The sequence below is a fragment of the Urocitellus parryii genome, chromosome 5 (assembly GCF_045843805.1).
Source record: "Urocitellus parryii isolate mUroPar1 chromosome 5, mUroPar1.hap1, whole genome shotgun sequence".
NCBI classification, from domain to species: domain Eukaryota; kingdom Metazoa; phylum Chordata; class Mammalia; order Rodentia; family Sciuridae; genus Urocitellus; species Urocitellus parryii.
Genome location: NC_135535.1, coordinates 136,700,072 through 136,723,978, shown reverse-complemented (window position 1 = coordinate 136,723,978; position 23,907 = coordinate 136,700,072). Strand labels below are relative to the sequence as shown.

Here is a 23,907-nt window from a genome sequence, read left to right as displayed (position 1 = left end):
CCATAGATAATAAGAAATGAGTGGGCCAGGCTTGTATTCCAATAAAACTTTATTTACAAAAAGAAGCAGCTAGTTAGTAGGCCTTAAATGGTATGCAAATTCTATGGCCATACATGTATGGTTGCTTCTGTTATTGTTATGAGAAGATGCATAGCTTTCTACAGCTTCTCAGATGAGTTCAAAGTTTAAGTTGGTTAAAAACAACTGGTCTAAATGGTCTCCTAATGGCTCTAGGCTTAGACATTTCAATGCCTTTTTAATTAACAATCTCTTAGAGATTCTTTCTCCTTAGCAGATTCTTCTGATGGATTCTGCTGTGATATCTGAAGTACATAATACTTACTGTTTAGAAGGAAATATGGGCCACACAACCATTTCACCTTCTCCTGGCTTATCAGGTCAGAGGATTCTGGCTAAAATACAGTACATTCTAGATTGGAATAGAGCAGCTTAGTCTCACCAGATAGCATGAGGTTTGTTAGGGCTCTTTCCTCTTGCCGTAGCATACTTTCTGAGACTTCTCCATAGAAACAACTAGCTTGTCATGATTATACCCATATGCAGTTTGGATTCCTGAAGTCAGCTAGGTCTGCCCAGTTATGATGTAAAGGGGAAAGGTGCCTTTGACTGATGTATCTCTGTGTCTGTTCAGGGACCCTCTGTTCCTCAAGGAAACATTTCTCTTAGGACTATCTAGCATCTTATTCATTGCCTGCACTGTACCAACATGTATGCCATGGTTTGGATATGGGTTGAGTGTCCCTTAAGGAATCATGTATTGGGAACATGATCCTCAGTGTGGTGATGTTAAGAGGTAGTGGGGCCTTTAAGAGGTGGAGTCTAAACCAGGCACAGTGGTACACAACCATAATTCCAGTGACCTAGGAGGTTCAGGCAGGAGGATCACAAGTTTGAGGCTCTCCTGGGTAATTTAGTGAGATTCTGTCTCAAGTTAAAATAAAAAGGATTGGGGATGTAGCTCAGTGGTAGCCTAGCATGTAAGACTGTTACTTGTCCCTTGCTGGCTTCTTGTCACCTCTCTCTCTTCTGTATTCCCACTATTTGTGATGCTCTGTCCTGAGGCCTTCACCAGAGCCAAGATGAAACCAAATCTCCAAAAGTGTGAACAAAATCAACTTCTTTTCTTGGTACTCAGCCTCAGATATTTTGTTATAGTAACGGAAAACTGACTAATGCAATGTACCTTTACCCTGCCTCCCACTCCCTGGGTCTTGCCTTCCCTAGGTAGAATCTTGGGATGGGTATTGCTGGTTACAGTCCTTTATGTCTGCCAGAGAACTTGGCACTATGCTTTGTACATATGTGATAGGAGGAGTAAAGAAGTAGAGAAAAGAAACTGTACAAGTTTTGTTGTTTTGTTGTTGTTGTTATTAGCACTGGGATTCTTGAAAGCTACAGTCAATTTTAAATTCTTGCATCTCTTTTGAAAATCAAAATGAGGGTCATCCACTTGAATAACAAACAAAATCAAGAATTTTAAATTTTAGGAACAAAACAAAACTCTGATACATTAAAATAAGGAAGTACCAAATACTATGAATCATAATATAATTACGTTATATTCCAGGTTTTTCTGAGATTGGAGAATTGAGCATAGGAGAAGAACAGAAGAAAAAAATTAAAAGTAGGAAGAAATGGCAGAAATGGGGAGAGAAGAGAAGAATGAAACAGGGAGAACAAAGACACAAAGGGAAATACAGACAGAAGGATGAACGCAGAGCAAGTCTGTAGGCCAAACAGCTACTGCTGGGTGGAAATTCAGTGTCATTAGGATGCAGCTATTTCTCACAGTGAGTGCCCCCCAAAGAAGGAAATAAACCAACGAATGAAAATAACAGGAGTATAAATCATTTAGCCAGTACTTCTGGAGACTTTGCTCCATTTTAGACTCCGATATATATCACATCAGGATTAGTGTTAGCTCTCTGAAATGAAACATCAATAAGAGGACCACATGGTGCCGACTGTACCCCCAACTAATATTTCAGCTCAGCTTTAATTATCATGTTCATCTGGCAGCAGCATGGTGCCAGTAAATAGCAACGGGTCATGGGAAGCCTGGGTTCTCGTCCTGGGATATTATTGTATGACCTTAGCTGGCCAAGTTCTCGACTGAGTTTCTTTATTTGTTTAATATGAACAAGAATTCCCTGTTCTGCTTATTTTGCAGGATGAAAAGTGGAAAAGAAATATATATATATATACTCACATGCTTGGATAAGTATAAAGGCCAAATAAATGTAAAACTGACCTGTTCTCTTAACAAAGTAGTGGGTAGGCGGGGGGTGGGGTAAGGGTGGGGGGGGGTGGAGATGATGACATTTCGTGCAGAAGTCTTGGTGACTCAATGAAGTGTCTTTTTTTCCCCTTAGTAATATGTGGTCTGGGATTATTACTGCTTTCTCAACGTTTTTGAGGCATACTTTTCCCCTTTAGAAATGCCAAAGGTGAAAAATACTATTCCGCTGCTATAATTTGTCACCCTTGCTGCCTGTGCAAGACGTGCATAGACAGTTTAGTAATTAAGCTTTTCAACACTGCATCATAAAGTTTTATTCTGGCAAAGGCTATATTTATCAGCTAACAAGTATTAAATCACCCCACGGCTCAAGCCGTTTCTCACTTGAATATGCTCCTTTCAAAACAGAGCAGCTTTCCTTGGCTGGCTTGATTAATAAAAGTTCTTATTTGGAAATATGGTGATGCTGTGTGGTCTTGTGGGGTTGAAATACACACACCTCAGCAACCAGTTCAGCCTGCTGACCCCATTCTACTGGGGGAGCTTGATAGCTTCACCCTGTGGTCTTTTAGAGTGTCCTGTCATCTGACACATTCGGCCCGCCGGACAGCAGGAGATATATTCCATTTAACTTCTAAAGAGGAAGAGGCAAATGAAAATCCAAATGTAAAAGGGATTTTTAAAATGTTTAAAATAGCAAAGTGACATTAGAATGAAGAGATCTTAGAGTTTTTAGTCATGACGTAGAAAAGTACTTTCTCTAAGTAATTCCAACCCCCTTTATGAATCTTTCCTCCTTTCTAGGATGTAAGTTCATGAAATGATTATAGCATTGTTCTTAAAGGATGCTGTCAATTTAATGAGTTATATCTGTTAAACATGAGTTAGGGCTGAGTGCAGTGATGCTCTCTGTAATCTCAGTGGCTTGGGAGGCTGAGGCAGGAGGATTTTAAGTTCAAAGCCAACCTCACAATGGTGAGGCGCTAAGCAACTCAGTAAGATCTTGTCTTTAGATAAAATACAAAATAGGACTGCGGATGTGGCCTGAGTTCAATCCCTGTTACCTACCCCCCCCCAAAAAAAAAAAAAGAAAAAGAAAATGCAAGTTAGATTGAGTGACTTTTCTACCACATTTTAAGAGAAAAATCAATAGAAAGACAAATGTTAATCAAACATGGGCCACAATGATGAAAAACAAACAAATAAACAAACTCACTACTTTTCAATATTTTATTCCAGAAACTGCATTAATTTTCTTTTTTGTTTCTCTATTTTCAAAATAAGAGACGTTAACCATATGTAGGCATTTTAGTTTAATTTTTTTAACCATTTAATTGCCAAAAGGAAACAATAGGATCACAGAATCCACTTTGTAGATACTTAAGCAAGTCCCACATGTACCTGTATTTGTGTACATATAAGAGTGGGCCTGTAGGTGTAAATCCTTAAACACTACCAAGGTAAGAAGTCTTCTGCCAAACTTAGTTTAGGAGGCTGCAACAATTTCTTTCCTTTTGATATAAAATAGAACTCATCATTTTGTTTTTCAAATTAGCAACAGGTAGCTTATGTGAAAGGCCAGGGATAATTTCTCTTCAGCCAGCAAGTCATGGGGTCAAGCCATTGAAGCATGTGGGTGATATGCTGAACTACTAAGTTGGCAAATATTGAACTATTTTAAGTGCATCTATTTTCTGGTTCAGTAATTTTTTTGTTGGACAACAAAAAACTCATTAAACTTGACACAGTCTAAATGCCACAGCACATGCTGGAGAGTACAGAAATGTAACAGCACCAGCCACAGGATATACAAATGTTAAGACTGATATGTTTCCTCTCAGTTTCCATTTAATTTTTATCTTTCACATTAAGACAGATTTGTTTTAAGTATAGCAAGTACTGTGTGACTTGGAAAATCAAGTTAAATCTTGCTATTTTCTAAAAATCTATAGGTAGATTCCTCTGTCAGTCAAGTTACCCTTTAAACTGCAAACCTAAAATGATGACACATATAACCTACAATTCAAATCATTTAATAACTTGAAAAGGAGAAAGAAAAATTATAGTAGGTTTGGAGAAATCTTGTAGTTCAGTAATTTGCAAAAATGTTAATTGAAGGACATAGTTGAAGACCTAAAACAAGGTCTTCATGATGATTATTCTTTATTCAGAACTGATTTCAAGAGGATAATAGAGGTTTTGGCACACAAACTGTTACTTCTGATTTAACATAACTTTTGGGGGAGTCTATTTGTCATTCTAAAGCACCATTTTTCCTCCAGTAAGGATTGGTCACAGAAATTCAGAAAAGTGGGGAAAGGTGTAAGGTACAAAGAGTTTCCATTCTTATATGGGCTATAACTATCACAATTATAAAATTGATTTTATACTCTATATGAAAAATGACCATAAGTGAAGAATAATTTTCCAGTAAGTTTCTCAACAAAATAGAAACTAAATAACTGACAACAGAAAATTGTGAAAACAAAAATAAAATGTAGACAATAAGAATACAGGTACTAAAGATGATTTTTTAAAGCTTCCAGAACACTTAAGGCAGAAGTGATGCAGCCATCAAAGTTGGACTGAGTAAATCCATCCCCTCCACACACAAGGAGAGGTTTGAGACGAAGAGTCATCTGACCAGGACAGTTGGCAGCAGCATTTGTAACCTGAAAAAGTGGGGGGGGGGGAGGGAAAGACTTAAATTGACATTCTGTGCTCTGTTGTGCTGTCCTGGCAACACCCGTTTACAGAAGGCTTTCTCACAAGGAACATCAAGGAAAATGAAAACCAGGAGCCCACACTGCTCTCCTAGCCCAATTGTTTACAATGACATTTTAAAATGTTTAAATTTTCAATTATTAGACAAGCTAATCAGAAGTATGTTGAACTTCACTATTAGTTGCAATCCAACCCCCAAGGTGATGGTATCAGGAAGAGGGTCCTTTGGGGATGTGAGTAGGTCATGAGGGACAAGCGCCCTTACAAAATAGGCCAGAGGAGCACGTTGTCTCTTCTACCATGTGGACACAGCAAGAAGGCACAATCTTGAGAAAGTGGGCCCTCACCAGACGCTGAATCTGCCAGCACCTTGATCTTGGCCTTTCTAGCCTCCTGGACTATAAAAAATAAGTTTGTTTGTTCATAAGTTATCTTCTTAATAGCAGGACAGAAGGACCGAGACACGTTTCCTCCCTCCTCTCCCCTACTGTCTCCTTCCCTTCCTTTCTTCCTTCCATTTCCTGAGTTCTGTTCTGAGGTAGGCCCTATGCTGAGTACTGGAGCAGCAGAATTTTGAACTGCCATACACCTGTCCTAAAGGAGCTCTTAGTCCTAAAAGAAAGACTGATATGAAGGCAGAGAGTGGCTCCCTTCTGCTTTCAGAGCACCTCCTATGTTTCAGAACATGTTTCATTTGCAGACTGCTTTTCATGAATGAATGAATTCATTGCAATCAACCCATGTAGGTGACTATAGAAGTCTGATGTATGCATAAAAGTTTGACTTTGCTATCAAGGAAGTAAGAAAGGCCCATTCCAAGGGGAAGTAGCAGCATGTATAAATGCCTAGTCTATGGGCAAGAGTGAGCTAAGTGTAAGTACACTTAGTAAGTAAGATATTACTTAGTAAGTAAGTAAGATATTGGTGTGTGTGCCTGTATGTGTGTTTGGGAAGAGGGTTGACTGAGGAAGTGAGGTGGCAGGGAGGTCAGATGTGGGGATATGGTGTTTCAAAATAAAAAAAAAGCCAATAAACATGTCCATTGAAAATGCAGAATTAATTACTTTATGAGCTGAAAAGGGGTGAATGAACTGAAGGTGGAGATTTATTTTATAGAAACAGGTTTATAATATTTGAAGTGATAGGGGGAGTACAGAAATTATTTCCTGGAAAAACAATTCTTAAAATTAGCATGGATGGTGCCAATAAGCATCCACAGTGAGAAGAATGGGTGGGAAGGGAACATGGTTATCTTGGACACTGAGATAGTTGGCTACGGAAGCTCCCCAAACTCTCTAGGTTAACAAAATATGCAAACTTATTATAATTGAGTCTCATTTAGGTTTGTTTTGTGGTATAGCTTCGGGGACATCATTCACATAGACTACCCTGTGGCAGTTCTGCTTCCTCTTAGCAGTGTTTTCATGGAGAGCAACAGGGTAAGGTCTATGAGGATTCACTTGTTTAAAAATCAGGGAAGAAAATCAAGACATGTAATAAATACTATTTGGATTAGGATGCTGAGATTTGGGTTCTAAATAGTCTGAGTTAGTGTATACTTTTACAATTTTTTTTTAAATACAAAAAAGCTTTGTATGGACACTTTTATTTATATGCTATGTTTTGCTTTAACAAAAGAGGTGTTACTAAGATTCTCTTGTTGAATGTCTAAAGATATGGCCCTCTAGACACCTGTGTCACTCAGATATAAACATAGCATTGAGAGCATCCTTTCACTTTTCTGGAGGTCATTTTATAGCAATATCATTTATCATACACATAGTAGATAATCTTGAAACCAACAGATATTATTTTTCAGTGGCTAAAATAAATAGCATATAGTATGGACACTGAAACATGAGAACAGGTATTCAGTTAGAGCTTTCTGACTCCTTCTTTAGACAGAATTTTAATACGTTAGATTATCTGATTTGCCAGTGAAACACTAAGGAAGGAAGAAAATGTCTAAGTTCCTAAATATTAGCAATTTCAGAACTTGTTAAGTTATAGAAAGCAAGGGTTGTGTATAAAAATTCAAAACAGGACAGGGAAGAATCCTGGCATTGAGAAACCTTTGGTGGAGGGACAAATAATTTTCTGGCTCTTAGTAGGTCCAAAAGGTATCAGCTATTGGTTTTCCTTCAACATTAATGTTCATAATGATGGCCCCAGTTTTCAAAAACCAATTCTAATATGCATAAATTATTCAGTGCTAGCATTTCTTGAATGTTCACTGCACATTGAATGTTTATATGCACGTAATTCACAAGTAATCCTATGAGGTGGTCACTATTATTCTCATTGTACAGATACAAAGTTGAGATTCTAAAAGAAAGAAAGCTAGCAGATAAATAGGGAGGCTGATTCTAAAAAAGCAGGCTGACTCTAGGACTCACACTTCCAACACTTTTAGAAACATTTCCATAAATACTCAATTAAAGTAAAATGACAAAAATGTTTGATTAGTCACTTAGCTTTAGACTTCTGGAAAATTTGCCCAAATGGGATAACTAATTAATACATCTTCATATGTACACACACATATATGTGTGTGTATGTGTTATAAACATATAACATAAATATCCATTTGTTGTTAAGTTTTGATACATTCCTGCTGACATCTCTGTACGGGTAAACCATAGCATAAACCTGTAAGTATTAAGCAGGAAGGAGCTTAACGGAAAAGGTTCTGCCCAGTTGCGAGTTGATAATTTATCACTGCTGTGTAATTTAATTAGTTGAGTAGTAAATGCCAGATGACAGATCACATGGATAGAAAACTGGGCCACTGATTAGCCAGTCTGCAGTTTGGATGAAATCAATCTCACTGCATTTAGGTGGAATCACCCATTTTGCAATTACCCAATGAGGAAAATATGAAAACACAGAGTGTGTGTTGGCAAGCTCCTTCAGCCATGTGAAGTCAAGGAGTAGAGGAGCACGTAATTGTCAAAGCCACAATCTGTCATAGTAATGCAGACTTTGGCTATGTTTCCAGCCACAGTGAGGAACCACAGTCTCAAGGCCTGTGTTTAAGAGAGATGTCAGAGCTGAAACTACTCCTTGGAAATCCAGGTTGCTTTGGCTCATATGTGGGCCAGTGCTGGTCAGAAAGAACCCTTGCCTGCTCTAGAGTGGCTAAGGTAATGTTTCTATAAAATTAGATGATGACTGGATTTGATGCAAAAACTCAAGACAGAAAAAATTGGTTCTATTTCTCAGGGATTTAAAACCACATGGATGTGTTTTGTGATTTCTGTCTACCTGCAGAAGAAAATGTAAGCTCTCACATGGAAAGCCTGTCATAACAGGCATCTTACCTCCTTTCAAGTTTCATGTCCTGCCATTTTCCTCACCTTTGCCACATGTCCTATCTATCTTCCAACTAAGGTTCTTCACACACACCTTTTTTTTTTTTGTGATGCTTCTATGGCTTTGAAGAAGTCATTCTGTTGGGTAATATGGTACTGTTCCTCCTTTTTTCTAACAAGTTAAATTGTGTATCCTTCAAGACTCAGTACAAAAGTCATCTTCTCTGAGGTCTTTTTTGCTCTGCCAGGCAGGGTAAGTACCTTTTCAACATGTTATCTATGTCTATTGTATTACTTGTTATTTTTGCACTGTAATTATTTCCATGCCTAGTCTCTCTTCCTGGACTACATGCTCCTAGAAGGACTGTGATTCACTAATCTTTGTAGCTCAATTTGAGAACAATGCCTAGCCCTTATTAAAGTGTGCAATAGATGTTTAGAGTTAAAAAAAAAAAAAGCACCGTATGTTGAATGTAGTGGTGCATCCCTATAATCCCAGAGAGTCAGGAGGCCTAAGAAGGAGGATCGCATGTTCAAGGCTAACCTCAGCAACTTAGTGAGGCATTAGCAACTTTAAAAAATAGAAAGGGCTAAGGATGTACTTCAGTGACAAAGTACCCCTGGGTTTAATTTCTAGTACAAAAACAAAATACAATATTGTATACATAGTTGATCAAATAAAGGTCTTCCTGAGATACATCTACACAAAAAATGTTATTCAAGGCTCCTGTAGAACTGGGTGAAAGAGCAAATGGAACAGCTATTTGGAAGGCTATCAATAATGATGAACGAGGGCTATTCTCTTATCCCTATGAACTGCTTTAGGTGAAGGTCTTTTCATTATGTATTACTTTGAACCACACAAACTTGCTGTTCTGTAAGTCAAAAATGATAAAACAGTCAATTTTTATATGTTATAGCCTAATAGATTTTTTTGTATCATCATAATTATTAACTAAAAATTTATAAATAAGTATCTGGGGTGATGAGACTAAAGACGAAAAGAAAGAAGGACCAGATAAGTAGGCTGAGTATTTATATAAAACTATAGTTAATAGTTTGAAAAAAAATCAGGACTATGTGTTGAATGTCCTTTCCTCCTTCCATACCTATGCTGACAGGTAAAGCATGACCTTGGACTATGACATTTACCCACATAGAACAATCTCACTGGTTTGGCATAGAGCAGCTGCATTTTAGGTTGGCCAGTTCTGGAGGGCCACCAAGTCCATAATTTGGTTACTTAAAACCAACCTTTCTGAAATATGGTACTAGATGATGTTCAAGTGAACTGGTCAAAATTTAAATCTCACTGGGCGCTGTGGTGCACGCCTGTAATCCCAGTGACTCAGGAGGTTGAGGGCAGGAAGATCGCAAGTTCAAAGCCAGACTCAGCCAAAGTGAGGCACTAAGTAACTCAGTGATCCATGTCTTTTAAATTGGCACTATTTGCTGACAATATGATTCTATACCTAGAAGACCCCAAAAGTTCCAACAGAAAACTTCTAGAACTAGTAAATGAATTCAGCAAAGTAGCAGGATATATAATCAACACCCATAAATCAAAGGCATTTCTGTGTATCAGTGACAAATCCTCTGAAAGGGAAATGAGGAAAACTACACCATTTATGATAGCCTCAAAAGAAAAAAAGAAAAAAAAAAAACCTTGGGAATCAACTTAACGAAAGAGATGAAAGATCTATACAATGAAAACTATGGAACCCTAAAAAAAGAAATCAAAGAAAACCTTAGAAGATGAAAAGCTCTATCTTGCTCTTGGATAGGCAGAATTAATATTATCAAAATGATCATAGTACCAAAAGCACTATACAGATTTAATGCAATTCCGATCAAAATCCCAATGGCATTCCTCATAGAAATAGGAAAAGCCATCATGAAATTCATCTGGAGAAATAAGAGACCCAGAATAGCCAAAGCAATCCTTAGCAGGAAGAGTGAAGCAGGTGGCATCACTATACCAGACCTTAGTAACAAAAACAGCATGGTAGTGGCGCCAAAACAGACTGGTAGACCAATGATATCGAATAGAGGACACAGAGTGTCCACAAAATTACAATTATCTTATATTAGACAAAGGTGCTAAAAACATACACTGGAGAAAAGATAGCCTCTTCAACAAATGGTGCTGGGAAAACTGAAAATCCATATGCAACAAAATAAAATTAAACCTTTATCTCTCACCATGCTGGTGGGAATGCAAATTGGTGCAGCCAATATGGAAAGCAGTATGGAGATTCCTTGGAAATCTGGGAATGGAACCACCATCTGACCCAGCTATCCCTCTCCTGGGACTATACTCAAAGGACTTAAAAACAGCATACTACAGGGACACAGCCAAATCAATGTTTATAGCAGCACAATTCACAATAGCTAAACTGTGGAACCAATCTAGATGCTCTTCAGTAGATGAATAGATTAAAAAAATGTGGTACATATACACAATGGAATATTACTCAGCAATAAAAGAGAATAAAATCATGGCATTTGCAGGTAAATGGATGGAGTTAGAGAAGATAATGCTAAGTGAAATTAGCCAATCCCACAAAAACAAATGATGAATGTTTTCTCTGATATAAGGAGGCTGATTCATAGTGGGGTAGGGATAGGGAGCATGGGAGGAATAGACGAACTCTAGATAGGACAGAGGGGTGGGAGGGGAAGGAAGGGGGCAGGGGGTTAGCAATGATGGTGGAATGTGATGGACACCATTATTCAAAGTACATGTATAAAGACACGAATTGATGTGAATATACTTTATATACAACCAGAGATATGAAAAATTGTGTACTATATGTGTAATATGAATTGTAATGCATTCCTCTGTCATTTATTTAAAAGAAATCAATAAAATAATAGGGATGGGGATGTGGCTCAGTGGTTGAGGGCCCCTGAGTTCAATTCCTGGTCCCCCCCCAAAAAATTAAATCTTATAAATTCTAATCCTAGATGTAACTAGCTTATTAAAGAGATGTGAACAATCTATAAATAATCATGTTCTTGCTGCTACATTTCCTCATTTATTATGTTACAGATGCAAAATTATACCATATTTCATTGAATCTAAAGTACCACCAATTGGAAGAGGCATCAATATTTTATGTACAAATGAGAAAGAAAAGAAGTGGTGTCAACATAACATAAAACTTTATTTTATATTTTCTAGAAAAGTGCTTTTAGACTTATTCACACATAGTTCTTTTGAAAATAAAAAGGAAATAAAAGAGAAATAAATTGGTTAAGCCTTTGCAGAAACTTCTTTACATTCAGAATTTGGCTTCTCTGAATCACTCTTAAACTCAGAACTGTCAGTGTCTGATGTCCACACTCGTCCCCACACCATCTGTCCTCGGTGCTGCCTTGCACACTAGCAATGTGGCATTTTTTCCAAGAGTGCCCAACTGAATTATTCTTTCCTGGGTTTTCTTCAGAGCCACTGACATCTGTTCTGCAAGTTCAGATTATGCATTTTCCTCTTCAGTGGGAAGAAAAAGGTTTTCACACAGCAATCAGGCCACATAGTTTTTCCTCAAATGGTCCTTAAATAATTTGATAATTTACTCTCAAGCAGCTGCCCACTGTAGGTCCACCAAAGATAACCAAGCTCACATATACAAAAACTACATCTTGACTGTGTCCTGGTCTGTACTAACTTTATGGCATCTCACTGTTGATGAGATATGGCAAATAATGAGGTAAGGGGCATGATATGGTAAATACACAATAGTAAATTTATATCAAGTTAAGACAGAATGAAGGATCGATAGGATATTTTCAGCAGGACCTGTCAGGTACAGGGCATCTCAGCATCAGGACTCCTGATGTCTTCAGCATTGCTGGTTTAAGCTCTCCATCTTCTTAGTTCACCCAAGTGAGCAGCTGCAGGTGAGACTGACAGAGACAGACTGGTGATCAGAGAATCGATTTGTTCATTTACAAAGGTAAATGTACCGATTTCAGAGCGCAGTCTGGTTGTCTTCCCAGACTATTCATCTTGGTAGGCAAATTTCCCCAACTGCATCATAGATTAGCGGGGTGACACATGTGCTGCAATTCCGGACAGACATCACTGATCAATTGTGGCATTCTTTTCCACTGAGCCCAGAAATGGCCTCAGCATCCTCCTCGCTTCAGTGCTTCAGGCAGCCACTACCAGTCAATTGGGGCTGGCACTCGAGAGGAATCCTATATACCAATCCTGGATTAGAAGATTGCAGAGCAAACATGTAATTAGAAATAAAAGAATTACATATTCTTTACTATTTTTTCTCTCTCTCCTTTTCCATTAAGCCAGGATAGCCTGATGCATTGCTTCTCTCCAAATCAGAGATACTTTAATGCCAAGAAATAGGATCACATCAGAGCCATTTCCTCAAGATGATGCTGAAAGCCCAATTACAATTCCTTCTAATAACCTCTTAAACACTCTTCCAGCCTGCTGCCTTTCCATGGGTCACACCAATGCTCTGCCTGCCATGAGAAAATAAAATACAGGTGTTTTGGCTGGGCCATAGTTCAACAAAACTGCACACTAAAAATATCAGGGCTTGTGGGAAAAATGGAGTTCGAGAACATGATTCAAAACGTATGGAGCTCTGAACCAAGCACTAACAAAAACAATAAATATCACTGTAACGTGGCTAGCACAGCTACATTCTCCAGTCTCTGCATTCAGCTGCAGCAATCAATTTTTTTTGTAGCCTAAACCCTGGGCATCATCTGTCTTCTTCTAGATGTAGGTCCTAGAGGGCAATTGCTTAATTTTTTTAAAATTCTAAATTAAAAATAGAATCTAAGATGCAGTGTTTTTTCTTTCTTTCTTTCTTTTTTTCCATCAATCCATCATTTTAGTGTAAGGAAAATGTCCTGTGGTTTCATCATCTGCACTTGCACCTTTGCTGAAGAGCTTATCATGGTGGAAAACTCGGCACTTCTTCGGCCTTTGAAACAGTCACTACTTACAGGGAAGGAAGGCACTTCTGTAGATTTTTAGATTTTCTCTTAAGATCTTCACATTTGGTAAAGCTTTATCTTTGCTTGTGAAAAACATCCCTCAATTATTTCCAAATGTAAACATATATGTGAATCCAATATGAGTTCTCCAATACTGATCTCCTGTTTCTTGTCTATAGTAGTCCTTTTTATTCATAGGGGACATATTCTAAGACCCCCAGTGGATGTCTGAGATAGTGGATAGGACTAAACCCTGTATGTAATTTAGTAGCCCCTGTTTTGTGGTTTCACTTCCCATGGTTCAGTTACCCATGGTCAACTGTGGTCCAAAAATTTAAAATTTTTAAATTTTAAAATTCTAGAAATAGATAATACATAAGTTTTAGATTGCATTCTGTTTTGAGTAGCATGATGAAATCTCATGCCATCCTTCTCCTGCTGTCCCTTTTCAGCCACACAGGTTGAAAATCATTCTTTGTCTAGTGTATCCCTGTTGTGTACACCACCTGGCCAGTCATGATTATTCAAATAACTTTTATTACAGCATTTTGTCATCTTGTTCTATTTTTATTATTAGTCGTTGGTTAATTGCCTACTGTTTGTAATTTATTTTTTTTTTGAATATTTATTTTTTAGTTGTAGTTGAACATAGTACCTTTATTTTATTTATTTATTTTTATGTGTTGCTGAGGATCAAACCCAGGGCCTCGCACGTGCTAGGCAAGCGCTAGGCAAGCGCTCTACCACTGAGCCACGATCCCAGCCCTGTACGTAATTTATAAATCAAACTTTATCATTGGTATGTATGTGTAGGAAAAAACATAGTATATATAGAGATTAGTACTCCCTGTATTTTCCGGAATCTGAGGGACTTGGAATGTATCTCCCCTGGAGAAAGGCTGACACTGTATGAGCTAATCCATATAAAAACAAAACAAAAATTTTAAAACAAAACCCAGGCATTGTAAAAGACTGTTGATAATTTTATTGCTTTCTTACATTCCTGTGGGTCACTTAAATTAGTTTTGGGCATGTAAAAGTCTTGACAGCAGATAGGGATGTCATTCACTTGTGATTTTAATACAGTGCACTTTTAAAAAAAAAATCTTTATCCATTTCAGTATCTGAGGGTGATTCTCTACTTCAGTTGTCTCTAAATTCAGGGAAATCTTATTGTCTTAGTCATACACTAACTTGCTTGGGGCAGTTTCTGAGTAATAATCTCCTTGCTTTGGCATTTCCCCTATCCATTGTGTGCGTGTGAGGTATTGACCACACTGGCAATAATGAATAGTTATGAAGGCTGAGAGGGTATGGAGCTGATTCATACACTTTCTTACTTCCTCGCCTTCCTCTACTCTGCTGCCAATATAAACCCAACCCATACCATGGTACATAAAGAGCAGAAATTGAATATTTGGTTAACTTATTCTTTTATTGCCTCTATGCAAAGCAGAAAGGCAGTGAATCCCAAAATGCAATCCATGGCAAGATGAGAAAAATAAGAATTATAAGGTTTTTCATAGAGCTGAATGTATTATATCTTTACTATTAGTTTTATTCTTTGTAAAATTCTCATAGCTCTATTTTTGTTTTAAAAATTTTTAATTATAGAATTGCTATCATTTGGATCTTGAAATGTCTTCCAAAGGCCCATGTGTTAAAGGCTTGATCCCCAGGGTGTGGCTACTGGGAGGAGCCTTTGAGAGGTGGGACTCTGGTGTCTGTCTGTCAGTCTCAGTTTCTCTCTCTCTCTCTTTCTTTCTCTCTCTCTCTCTCTCTCTCTCTCTCTCTCTCTCTCTCTCTCTCTCTCTCTCTCCCCCCCCCCCTTCCTGGATACGAGTGGCTCAATTCTGCCACAAGCTCCTGCCACTACGTGCTGCCTTGCCATAGGCCCAAAGCCAAGGAGGGCACTTGATCAAGGACTGGAACCTCTAAACCTGTAAGCCAAAATAAATCTTTTCTCTTTATAAGGAAATTATCTCAGGTATTTCATTATACTAACAGAAAAGTGACTAATACAAGGATAAAAATATGACAAGATTAAATTGGTTCTTACAACATGAAGAAGGACTTTGCTGGTTCAAAAAATAAAAATGCATAAAACCACTGCTTTGGGGTGAGGCTTGATGTGTCTCAAAACAACAGTCTCTGCCAGCCTGAAGAATGTTTTCTAGAAGAGGGACTGGGGGGAATGAGGAGCTAAGGTAAGCTGTGAAAAAGCCTCAGTAATCTCAGGCAGCACTGAGATTCAGAGTTGTCGAGTGGATGAGTCATTGCTTAAAAATAGAATGAAATCTTGTGTAGAACTTTATTTCCAGAAATCTGCACAAGCTTCTTTTATACAAATATTAATCTAGATGGAACAAGGATCTAGAGTAACACATTCTGCATTTGTTCACCTGTGACTAAATATTCAGGTAGTAACCATGAAAGGTTTGGAGGGAAATAGGATTGGGGAGAAAAGACTTAATTAAATGTGGCATAAATACATACCTTAAAATTGCGTGTGTCTTACAGGGGAAGGGTGGTTCATATTGATTCTCTGTATGTATCTCCCCATTCTTACTATATTCTCAAGGCATTGATTATAGCATTAATCACATTCCTGTTTATAAAAACAGGGAGAAGTATAAATAAATAAAAGAGACCAGACCTTACTCTGATGTCAAGGAAAATATCTGTTTACATATTTATAGATAGGGAACTAGTCCAAGCACCCTGAGAAAGATGGGACTTCAGAGTGTGTCAACAGTGAACAATACTATCAATCATTAAGTACATTTCCATGATCCAGGAAAGAAGATCTGGGACATGAAAGTTGAATACAGATTTTTGTTTCTTTTAACATACAAGATGTTTTCTGCCAGCCAGATTCAAAATGCAATGTTCCTATCCCTTTCTTCTATTAAAAAAAAACCCTCTGGGGTTTGATAAAAATCCAATAAAATGTTGCTGATTTTTCTACACTTAACTCATCAGAATGCAATTTGGTAAGAGACGTTTCACGTTTGAAATCCTTTGAGTCCTCAGAAATAGCAAGCCATGGGGGCTGTGTCTTATTCATCTTTGTATTCCTGGTATCTGTTACTCTATTGTACATTGAATAAATGTTTGTTCAAAGAATGTATGCAGGCAGGCCAACAAAAAATGAACTGAAACTGTTGAAAGTTTTAAATTTTCAGCATTCAAAGGGTCTCTAAATGTGGTAGATATTTTTCTCCTTTAATTTTCTTTGGTTTCTCAGACTCTATATTTTTCTTGTTCTTTCTGAGTATCTATGCTATTAGCCTTCTATTTCATCACACTTGATACCTCACCACTCTAAACCTCTTTGTGAGGAATTGCTGTACACAGATCAACAATTATTCTGTTATCCACCATCCTGACTCTGTCACCTATCCATCATCACTCCTAGAGAGTAGAACCCGCCTGCTTCTGGATCACTTTATCTATAGACACTGGGCAAAGGCATCAAGAATATTGAATCAGCCTGAATTTCATATAGGAAGTGAAGATCTCATCTCATTAAGTGCTATTATCAAGAATACCTTGAAAAGTATGTACAATATAGAAAAGTGTGTGAGTGTTATGGTTTGATTCAGTATCCCTCAAAAGCCCATGTGTGAAGGCTTAGTCACCAGTCCATGATGTTGTTGGGAAGTGATGGAGCCTTTAAGAGGTAAAGCCCCTCATCTTCCTCTCTCTTTCTTCCCAGCTGCCAAAAGGTGAGCAGATTTGCTCTACCATGCAGTCGCTACTATGTTGAACTTGCCACCATCCTAAAAACAACAGGACAAAGCAAATATATCCTAGAAAGCTATAGGTGTCAGAGAGTAAAGAAATCGCCTTTTCTGGGTGACCTGGCCAATTTATGTCTCTATCTTTTTAAAATTATTCCTTAACATTTTTCTCTGCTCAATTATTATGGCATGACAGATGTCATATACACATGAAAAACATTTGCTATAGTATTAAGAAAAATGATGATAAAGATGATCTCTTAACCACACACTGCATATTATTGAAGATAACTGATTTACTGGGATAATAATGATAAAATTGGGATGCTGATTATACCACTTAGACTACTTTTAGTCTTATTTCTTTGAATGTTGTACCTCTTTTGGTCACTGATTTTTGAGGGTCTCAGTCCTGTATTGTTTTATGCTATAGTACTTAATACTCATAAACAGTTTTATCAATACATAGGTGCTTTTCTGCAAAGATGGTACATTTTTAATTGGTTGTTATGTGTTGTAGTTCATCATTTTATCTTTCCTCTGTTCTACCCATCTCTCCAGTGTTCTATTATATTTAATGGTGATTTCATAATCCCGTTTCTTTGTCGTGCTTTAGGGAAAGTATTGCTTATATTATGGACTCCTGGCTACAAAGCTCTGAGTCGGGAACTAGGGAGCTGCCATAAAATCACTATTGGTTGCAATACCCTAGATATGAAGAAAGTGATGTGGTTGGGTTGAATTCTCAGTGGAGCTTTTCAGTTTATTGGTATTTGTCTATTCTATTTTAATAAACCATTGGGTAGATGCAGGCAGAATGTGCCACAAATCAATTATATGATCCATGTAGCAGCTTTAGTGGGTTCAAACTGCAAAGGATATACTTTGCTGAAATTGTATATTTAACTGATGAGGTCTACATTGAATCTGTTTAGATCTATTCTATCTTTTAAGGTCCTGAAAATACTGAGTAGTCTGTTTTGATGAGCATTTGTTCAGAACAAGCATACAATAAAGAATAAGATATGGCTTTCTCTAATACTGTTGCAGTAATAACAGAAAAAACAATAGTTGTATCAATTTCCCTTTAGCATTTTTAATTTTATAGAATATTGTTCTGCCCTTCAGCAAGTTTTAGCATGTTCATTCATTAATTCTTCAAAGTTCTTTTTGTTCCTAGTAGTTGCTGAACACTATGAAAGCTGTGAGGGTTCAAAATCCATTTCCTTTCTGATAGGTGACACATACGACAGATTTGGAATCTTTTGGTTTTCACCTAAATATGAATGCTCCTTTACAATCTCTCAAAGACCCAATTGCTTGAGATTCTAGGATACAGAGGGCCAAAAAATGCTTTCAATGGCCAATCTAGAGATAAAGTGAAAATCAGCTTTCCTCCTCAATGGAGCCTTACCACTATTTCTTCCCTCAATTAAGCCAACAGCTGCCTAGTTCCCCACTGAATGAATCCTGCATCCTTTCTCCCATTCCCCATCCTATCTCCTCTGAACTACCCTGCAGTCTGCCCACTGACATTTCTTTGATTCTCATACATGCTGAAGTAACCCAACAGCCTTATGTCTGGGCTGTGAGACTGCCACAAAAAGAAGGAAGCCATTCTGATCTTGAGATCTAGAAGTAGCCTTCCTTCCACGTTTAGTACTGAGAAAATAAGAGCCAATTCTTCTCCGCAGAGAGATAATAATGGAGGACACAAAGCACAGGTGGTTTTTAAAGTCAAGTTAATTGAGGTACAATTAACATACAGTAAAATCTATCCTTTTATATGGACTGTTCTACAAATTTTGTCACTGGATACAGTCGTGTAAACACCACTATAAACAACATAGAGAACATTTCCATCACCTCCCCAAACCTCCTTCTTCTCTGAAGTTAATCCGTCCTTGGAATCATAGTCTTTGACAACTACCAATCCATTTTTGTCTCTTCCAGAAAGTCATATAAATAGACTTTGAGTCTGATTTCTTCCATTTAGATAATGCTTCTGAGATTCACTTATGTATTAATTACCAGTTTGTTCTTTTTTTTATTACTAAGTAGTTTTTTTTTAAATTTGTGAATGTGCAATAATTTTAAACTATTTATCAGGTGATGAATATTTGAGTTATTTTCAGTTTGGGGCAATTATTAATAAAGCTGCTACGATCATTTGCGTACAGGTTTTGTGTGGATGCGTATTTTCATTTCATCCCAGAGAATGGGGTCACTAGGTTACAGCGTATATTTAACTTTGTAAGAAGCAGCCAAACGGTTTCCCAAAGTGGCTGTGCCATTTTGCATTCTCAAGAGTGATACATGAGAGTTCCAGTTGCTTCCTTTCCTTTCTAGTACTTGGCATCTTCAGAATTTTTGACTTGAATCGTTCTTGTAGGTATGTCATGGTATCTCATGGTAGTTTTAAACAGCATTTCCTTAATGACCAATGATATTCAGTATCTTTTTGTGTTCTGACTTGTTTCCATATTTCTTCGTTTTTTGTATGTAATAAATTACACAAAGATGAAATTTTCCATTAGTCATATCCACTGGCAAACAATAAATTGCTTTCTCTCTCTGGATTTTTCTATAATGGATATTTCATAAAAATGGAATCTTTCAAGATGCAGCCTTTGTGACTGGCGTCTTTCACCTAGCAGAATGGTTTCAAGGTTCATCCATGTTGTAGCATGAGAAAGTACTTGATCACTTTTTATAGCAGAATCATATTCTACTATACAGATATACCACATTTTGTTTATCTGTTCATCAGTAGGTAGGCATTTGGGCTATTTAACACCTTTTGACTATTTTAATGGTGCTGCTAAGAACATTTTACACACATTTTCAATTCTTTTGATTATATGCCTAGAAATGGAATTGCTGGGTGATATTGTAATCATACTATGATTAACTTATTGAGGAACCACCAGTGATAGTGGCTGAACCATTTTTCCTACCAGCAAGTACAATCATTTCACTTCTCTATATTTCATGAACACCTGTCATTTTACATTTTAAAAAACAATAGCCATTCCAATGGGTGTCATTTCATTGTATCTCTTTGTGGTTTTGATTTGCACTTCACCTTTGAAAAGTAATATTGGGTCTGTTTTCATATGGCCATTTTTACTTCTTCTCTGGCAAAATGTCTATTCAGGTTCTTTGTTAATTTTTTAATTGGGAGCATTTTTGTTGTTGTTGTTGAGTTGTAAGAGCTCTTTATATATTTTAGATAGTAAATTCTTATCATATATGTTATTCATCAGTATTTTCTCTCATTCTGAGCATTGTTGTTAGTTGTCATTCTACTTTCTTGATAATCCTTTTTGAACTTTGAGGCAGTCCAAATTACCTTTTCTTTTATTCCTCATATTTTGTTGTCAAATCTAAAATACCATCACTGAATCCAGGGTTGTGAAGATTTACTCCTATGTTTTTTTCCTAAGGAACATTCTGGTTTTATCTTGTATATTTAGGTTTTTGTTCCATTTTGGATGAATTTTTATGCAGTGTGAAATAAGAGTCTAGTTTCACTTTTTTTTTTTTTTTTGGTGTGTGGATCCAGTTGCTCTAGTGCCATATGTTGAAGAAAGTATTCTTTCCCCTTTGAATGTGCTTAGGATCACAGAAATCAACTGGCTATGGGTATGGATTTATTTCTGGACTTTCAATTCTGTTCCATTGATCTATGTCTATCTTTATGACACTGCCATATTTTCTTGGTTACTGTGGCTTTGTAGTAGCTTTGAAATTGGAAAATGTGAGTTATTCAACTTAGATATTCTTTTTCAAGAATTGTTTTGGCCATTTAGGGATTCCATGGAATCCTATATAAATATTATGATTAGATTTTTCATTTTTTTGCATAGACCACTCAGGTTTTGATACAGTAATGAATCTGTAAGATCACTTTGAGTAATCCTGCCATCTTAAATACATCAAGAGTCAGCGGCCACCATCCGGGAAAGCTGAAGGATACACCGCCACTCTCCCTCAGAGTGCGACATCAAAACAGGTCGGTGTCATTCAGCTCACCCCCCAGACAGCGGGAATTCGCATAAAATCTCTCCTAGGCTTGCCGGGAGAGGGAGTATCAAGCTGAGCCTCCATACAGGCTAGGGGGAAACCAGAGACACCTGACCTCCAACCCCTCCTCCCAGTAGCAGCCAAAAGGAAACCTGGCTAGCCAGCGCTGGGGGAGGGGCAAGCAGAAAAAATCAAAGTGATAGAGTGCCAGGGATCCCAGCAGCCTGCAGCAGGGCCCGGAGAGCCAGGCCAACTGATTCGCGTGGCTTGCCCTGCGGCTACAGAAGGCGTGGCGCCTCAGTGAAGCCATTAATTGGCAAGCAGGGAGGTTAGGGAAGGCCATTAGGTGGAATCCCACCAGCCAAGCCCACACGGACCCTTGGGCCGAGCACGGGTTCTCAGAAGGGGAAGGAAGCGGTACAGTCCCATCCCCCACAGCGGACACTCCGCCGAGCCAGTCAGCGGCCACCATCCGGGAAAGCTGAAGGATACACCGCCACTCTCCTTCAGAGTGCGACATCAAAACAGGTCGGTGTCATTCAGCTCACCCCCCAGACAGCGGGAATTCGCATAAAATCTCTCCTAGGCTTGCCGGGAGAGGGAGTATCAAGCTGAGCCTCCATACAGGCTAGGGGGAAACCAGAGACACCTGACCTCCAACCCCTCCTCCCAGTAGCAGCCAAAAGGAAACCTGGCTAGCCAGCGCTGGGGGAGGGGCAAGCAGAAAAAATCAAAGTGATAGAGTGCCAGGGATCCCAGCAGCCTGCAGCAGGGCCCGGAGAGCCAGGCCAACTGATTCGCGTGGCCTGCCCTGCGGCTACAGAAGGCGTGGCGCCTCAGTGAAGCCATTAATTGGCAAGCAGGGAGGTTAGGGAAGGCCATTAGGTGGAATCCCACCAGCCAAGCCCACACGGACCCTTGGGCCGAGCACGGGTTCTCAGAAGGGGAAGGAAGCGGTACAGTCCCATCCCCCACAGCGGACACTCCGCCGAGCCAGTCAGCGGCCACCATCCGGGAAAGCTGAAGGATACACCGCCACTCTCCTTCAGAGTGCGACATCAAAACAGGTCGGTGTCATTCAGCTCACCCCCCAGACAGCGGGAATTCGCATAAAATCTCTCCTAGGCTTGCCGGGAGAGGGAGTATCAAGCTGAGCCTCCATACAGGCTAGGGGGAAACCAGAGACACCTGACCTCCAACCCCTCCTCCCAGTAGCAGCCAAAAGGAAACCTGGCTAGCCAGCGCTGGGGGAGGGGCAAGCAGAAAAAATCAAAGTGATAGAGTGCCAGGGATCCCAGCAGCCTGCAGCAGGGCCCGGAGAGCCAGGCCAACTGATTCGCGTGGCTTGCCCTGCGGCTACAGAAGGCGTGGCGCCTCAGTGAAGCCATTAATTGGCAAGCAGGGAGGTTAGGGAAGGCCATTAGGTGGAATCCCACCAGCCAAGCCCACACGGACCCTTGGGCCGAGCACGGGTTCTCAGAAGGGGAAGGAAGCGGTACAGTCCCATCCCCCACAGCGGACACTCCGCCGAGCCAGTCAGCGGCCACCATCCGGGAAAGCTGAAGGATACACCGCCACTCTCCCTCAGAGTGCGACATCAAAACAGGTCGGTGTCATTCAGCTCACCCCCCAGACAGCGGGAATTCGCATAAAATCTCTCCTAGGCTTGCCGGGAGAGGGAGTATCAAGCTGAGCCTCCATACAGGCTAGGGGGAAACCAGAGACACCTGACCTCCAACCCCTCCTCCCAGTAGCAGCCAAAAGGAAACCTGGCTAGCCAGCGCTGGGGGAGGGGCAAGCAGAAAAAATCAAAGTGATAGAGTGCCAGGGATCCCAGCAGCCTGCAACAGGGCCTGGAGAGCCAGGCCAACTGATTCGCGTGGCCTGCCCTGCGGCTACAGAAGGCGTGGCGCCTCAGTGAAGCCATTAATTGGCAAGCAGGGAGGTTAGGGAAGGCCATTAGGTGGAATCCCACCAGCCAAGCCCACACGGACCCTTGGGCCGAGCACGGGTTCTCAGAAGGGGAAGAAAGCGGTACAGTCCCATCCCCCACAGCGGACACTCCACCGAGGCAGTCAGCAGCCACCATCCGGGAAAGCTGAAGGATACACCGCCACTCTCCTTCAGAGTGCAACATCAAAACAGCGGACACTCCATCCAGGCAGTCAGTGGCCACCATCCGGGAAAGCTGAAGAATACACCACCACTCTCCAACAGCTTGTAACATCAAAACAGCCAGCAGCAGGACCCCGGAGATCCAGGCCAACTGATTCGCGCGGCCTGCCCCGCAGCTACAGAAGGCGTGGCGCCTCAGAGAAGCCATTAATTAGCAAGCAGGGAGGTTAGGGACTGCCATTAGGTGGAATCCCGCCAGCCAAGCCCACCGCCCACGCCCGGAAGAGGCCAAGCGATCTGCCAGCATTGTAGTCACGACACCCCAATTGGAATAGGGACAGAGCAGAGCCGCCTTCCACTCCCGGAACAGGCCCAGAGAGCCGCCAGCGTGATAGACACGTCACCCCAATTGGAGTAGGGGCACAGCCGCCACCCGCACCTGCAAGGGAGACTTTTCAAGTATACAAGAGCAACATAAATAAATAGGGGGTAAATTTCAAAACACAACAGTTGCACCAAGCAGAAAGAAACGCGGGCAGTATGAAAAGACAAGGAAAGAAAGGACCACAAGCAATGCAGGTCAACTCAACTTTAGAAGAGGTAATAGCTGCAACAGATGGAATATCAGATAAAGAGTTCAGGATATATATGGTTCAGATGATCTGGAGTCTCAAGGAAGACATGAGACAGCAAAATCAGACAATGAAAGATCACATTGACAAACAAATCCAGGAAGTCAAAGATCAATTTCACAGGG

General features: G+C 39.6%; 1 protein-coding gene across 4 annotated transcripts in view; it reads right to left on the bottom strand.

Moving 5' to 3' along the window:
• Rnls (renalase, FAD dependent amine oxidase) overlaps window positions 1-23,907 on the bottom strand; it is a 430,557-nt gene that overhangs the window by 89,770 nt on the left and 316,880 nt on the right. The window contains exon 7 of one of the 4 annotated variants that reach the window (XM_026408973.2): window positions 3,509-4,932. The exons of 2 other annotated variants lie outside the window; for them this stretch is intronic. In XM_026408973.2, coding sequence (XP_026264758.1) covers window positions 4,780-4,932 — 153 coding nt within the window. In that variant the 3' untranslated portion in view covers window positions 3,509-4,779. Of the gene's footprint in view, window positions 1-3,508; window positions 4,933-12,425; window positions 12,512-23,907 lie in introns of those variants that run through there. One more of the 4 variants, XM_026408975.2, reaches the window with a different exon arrangement.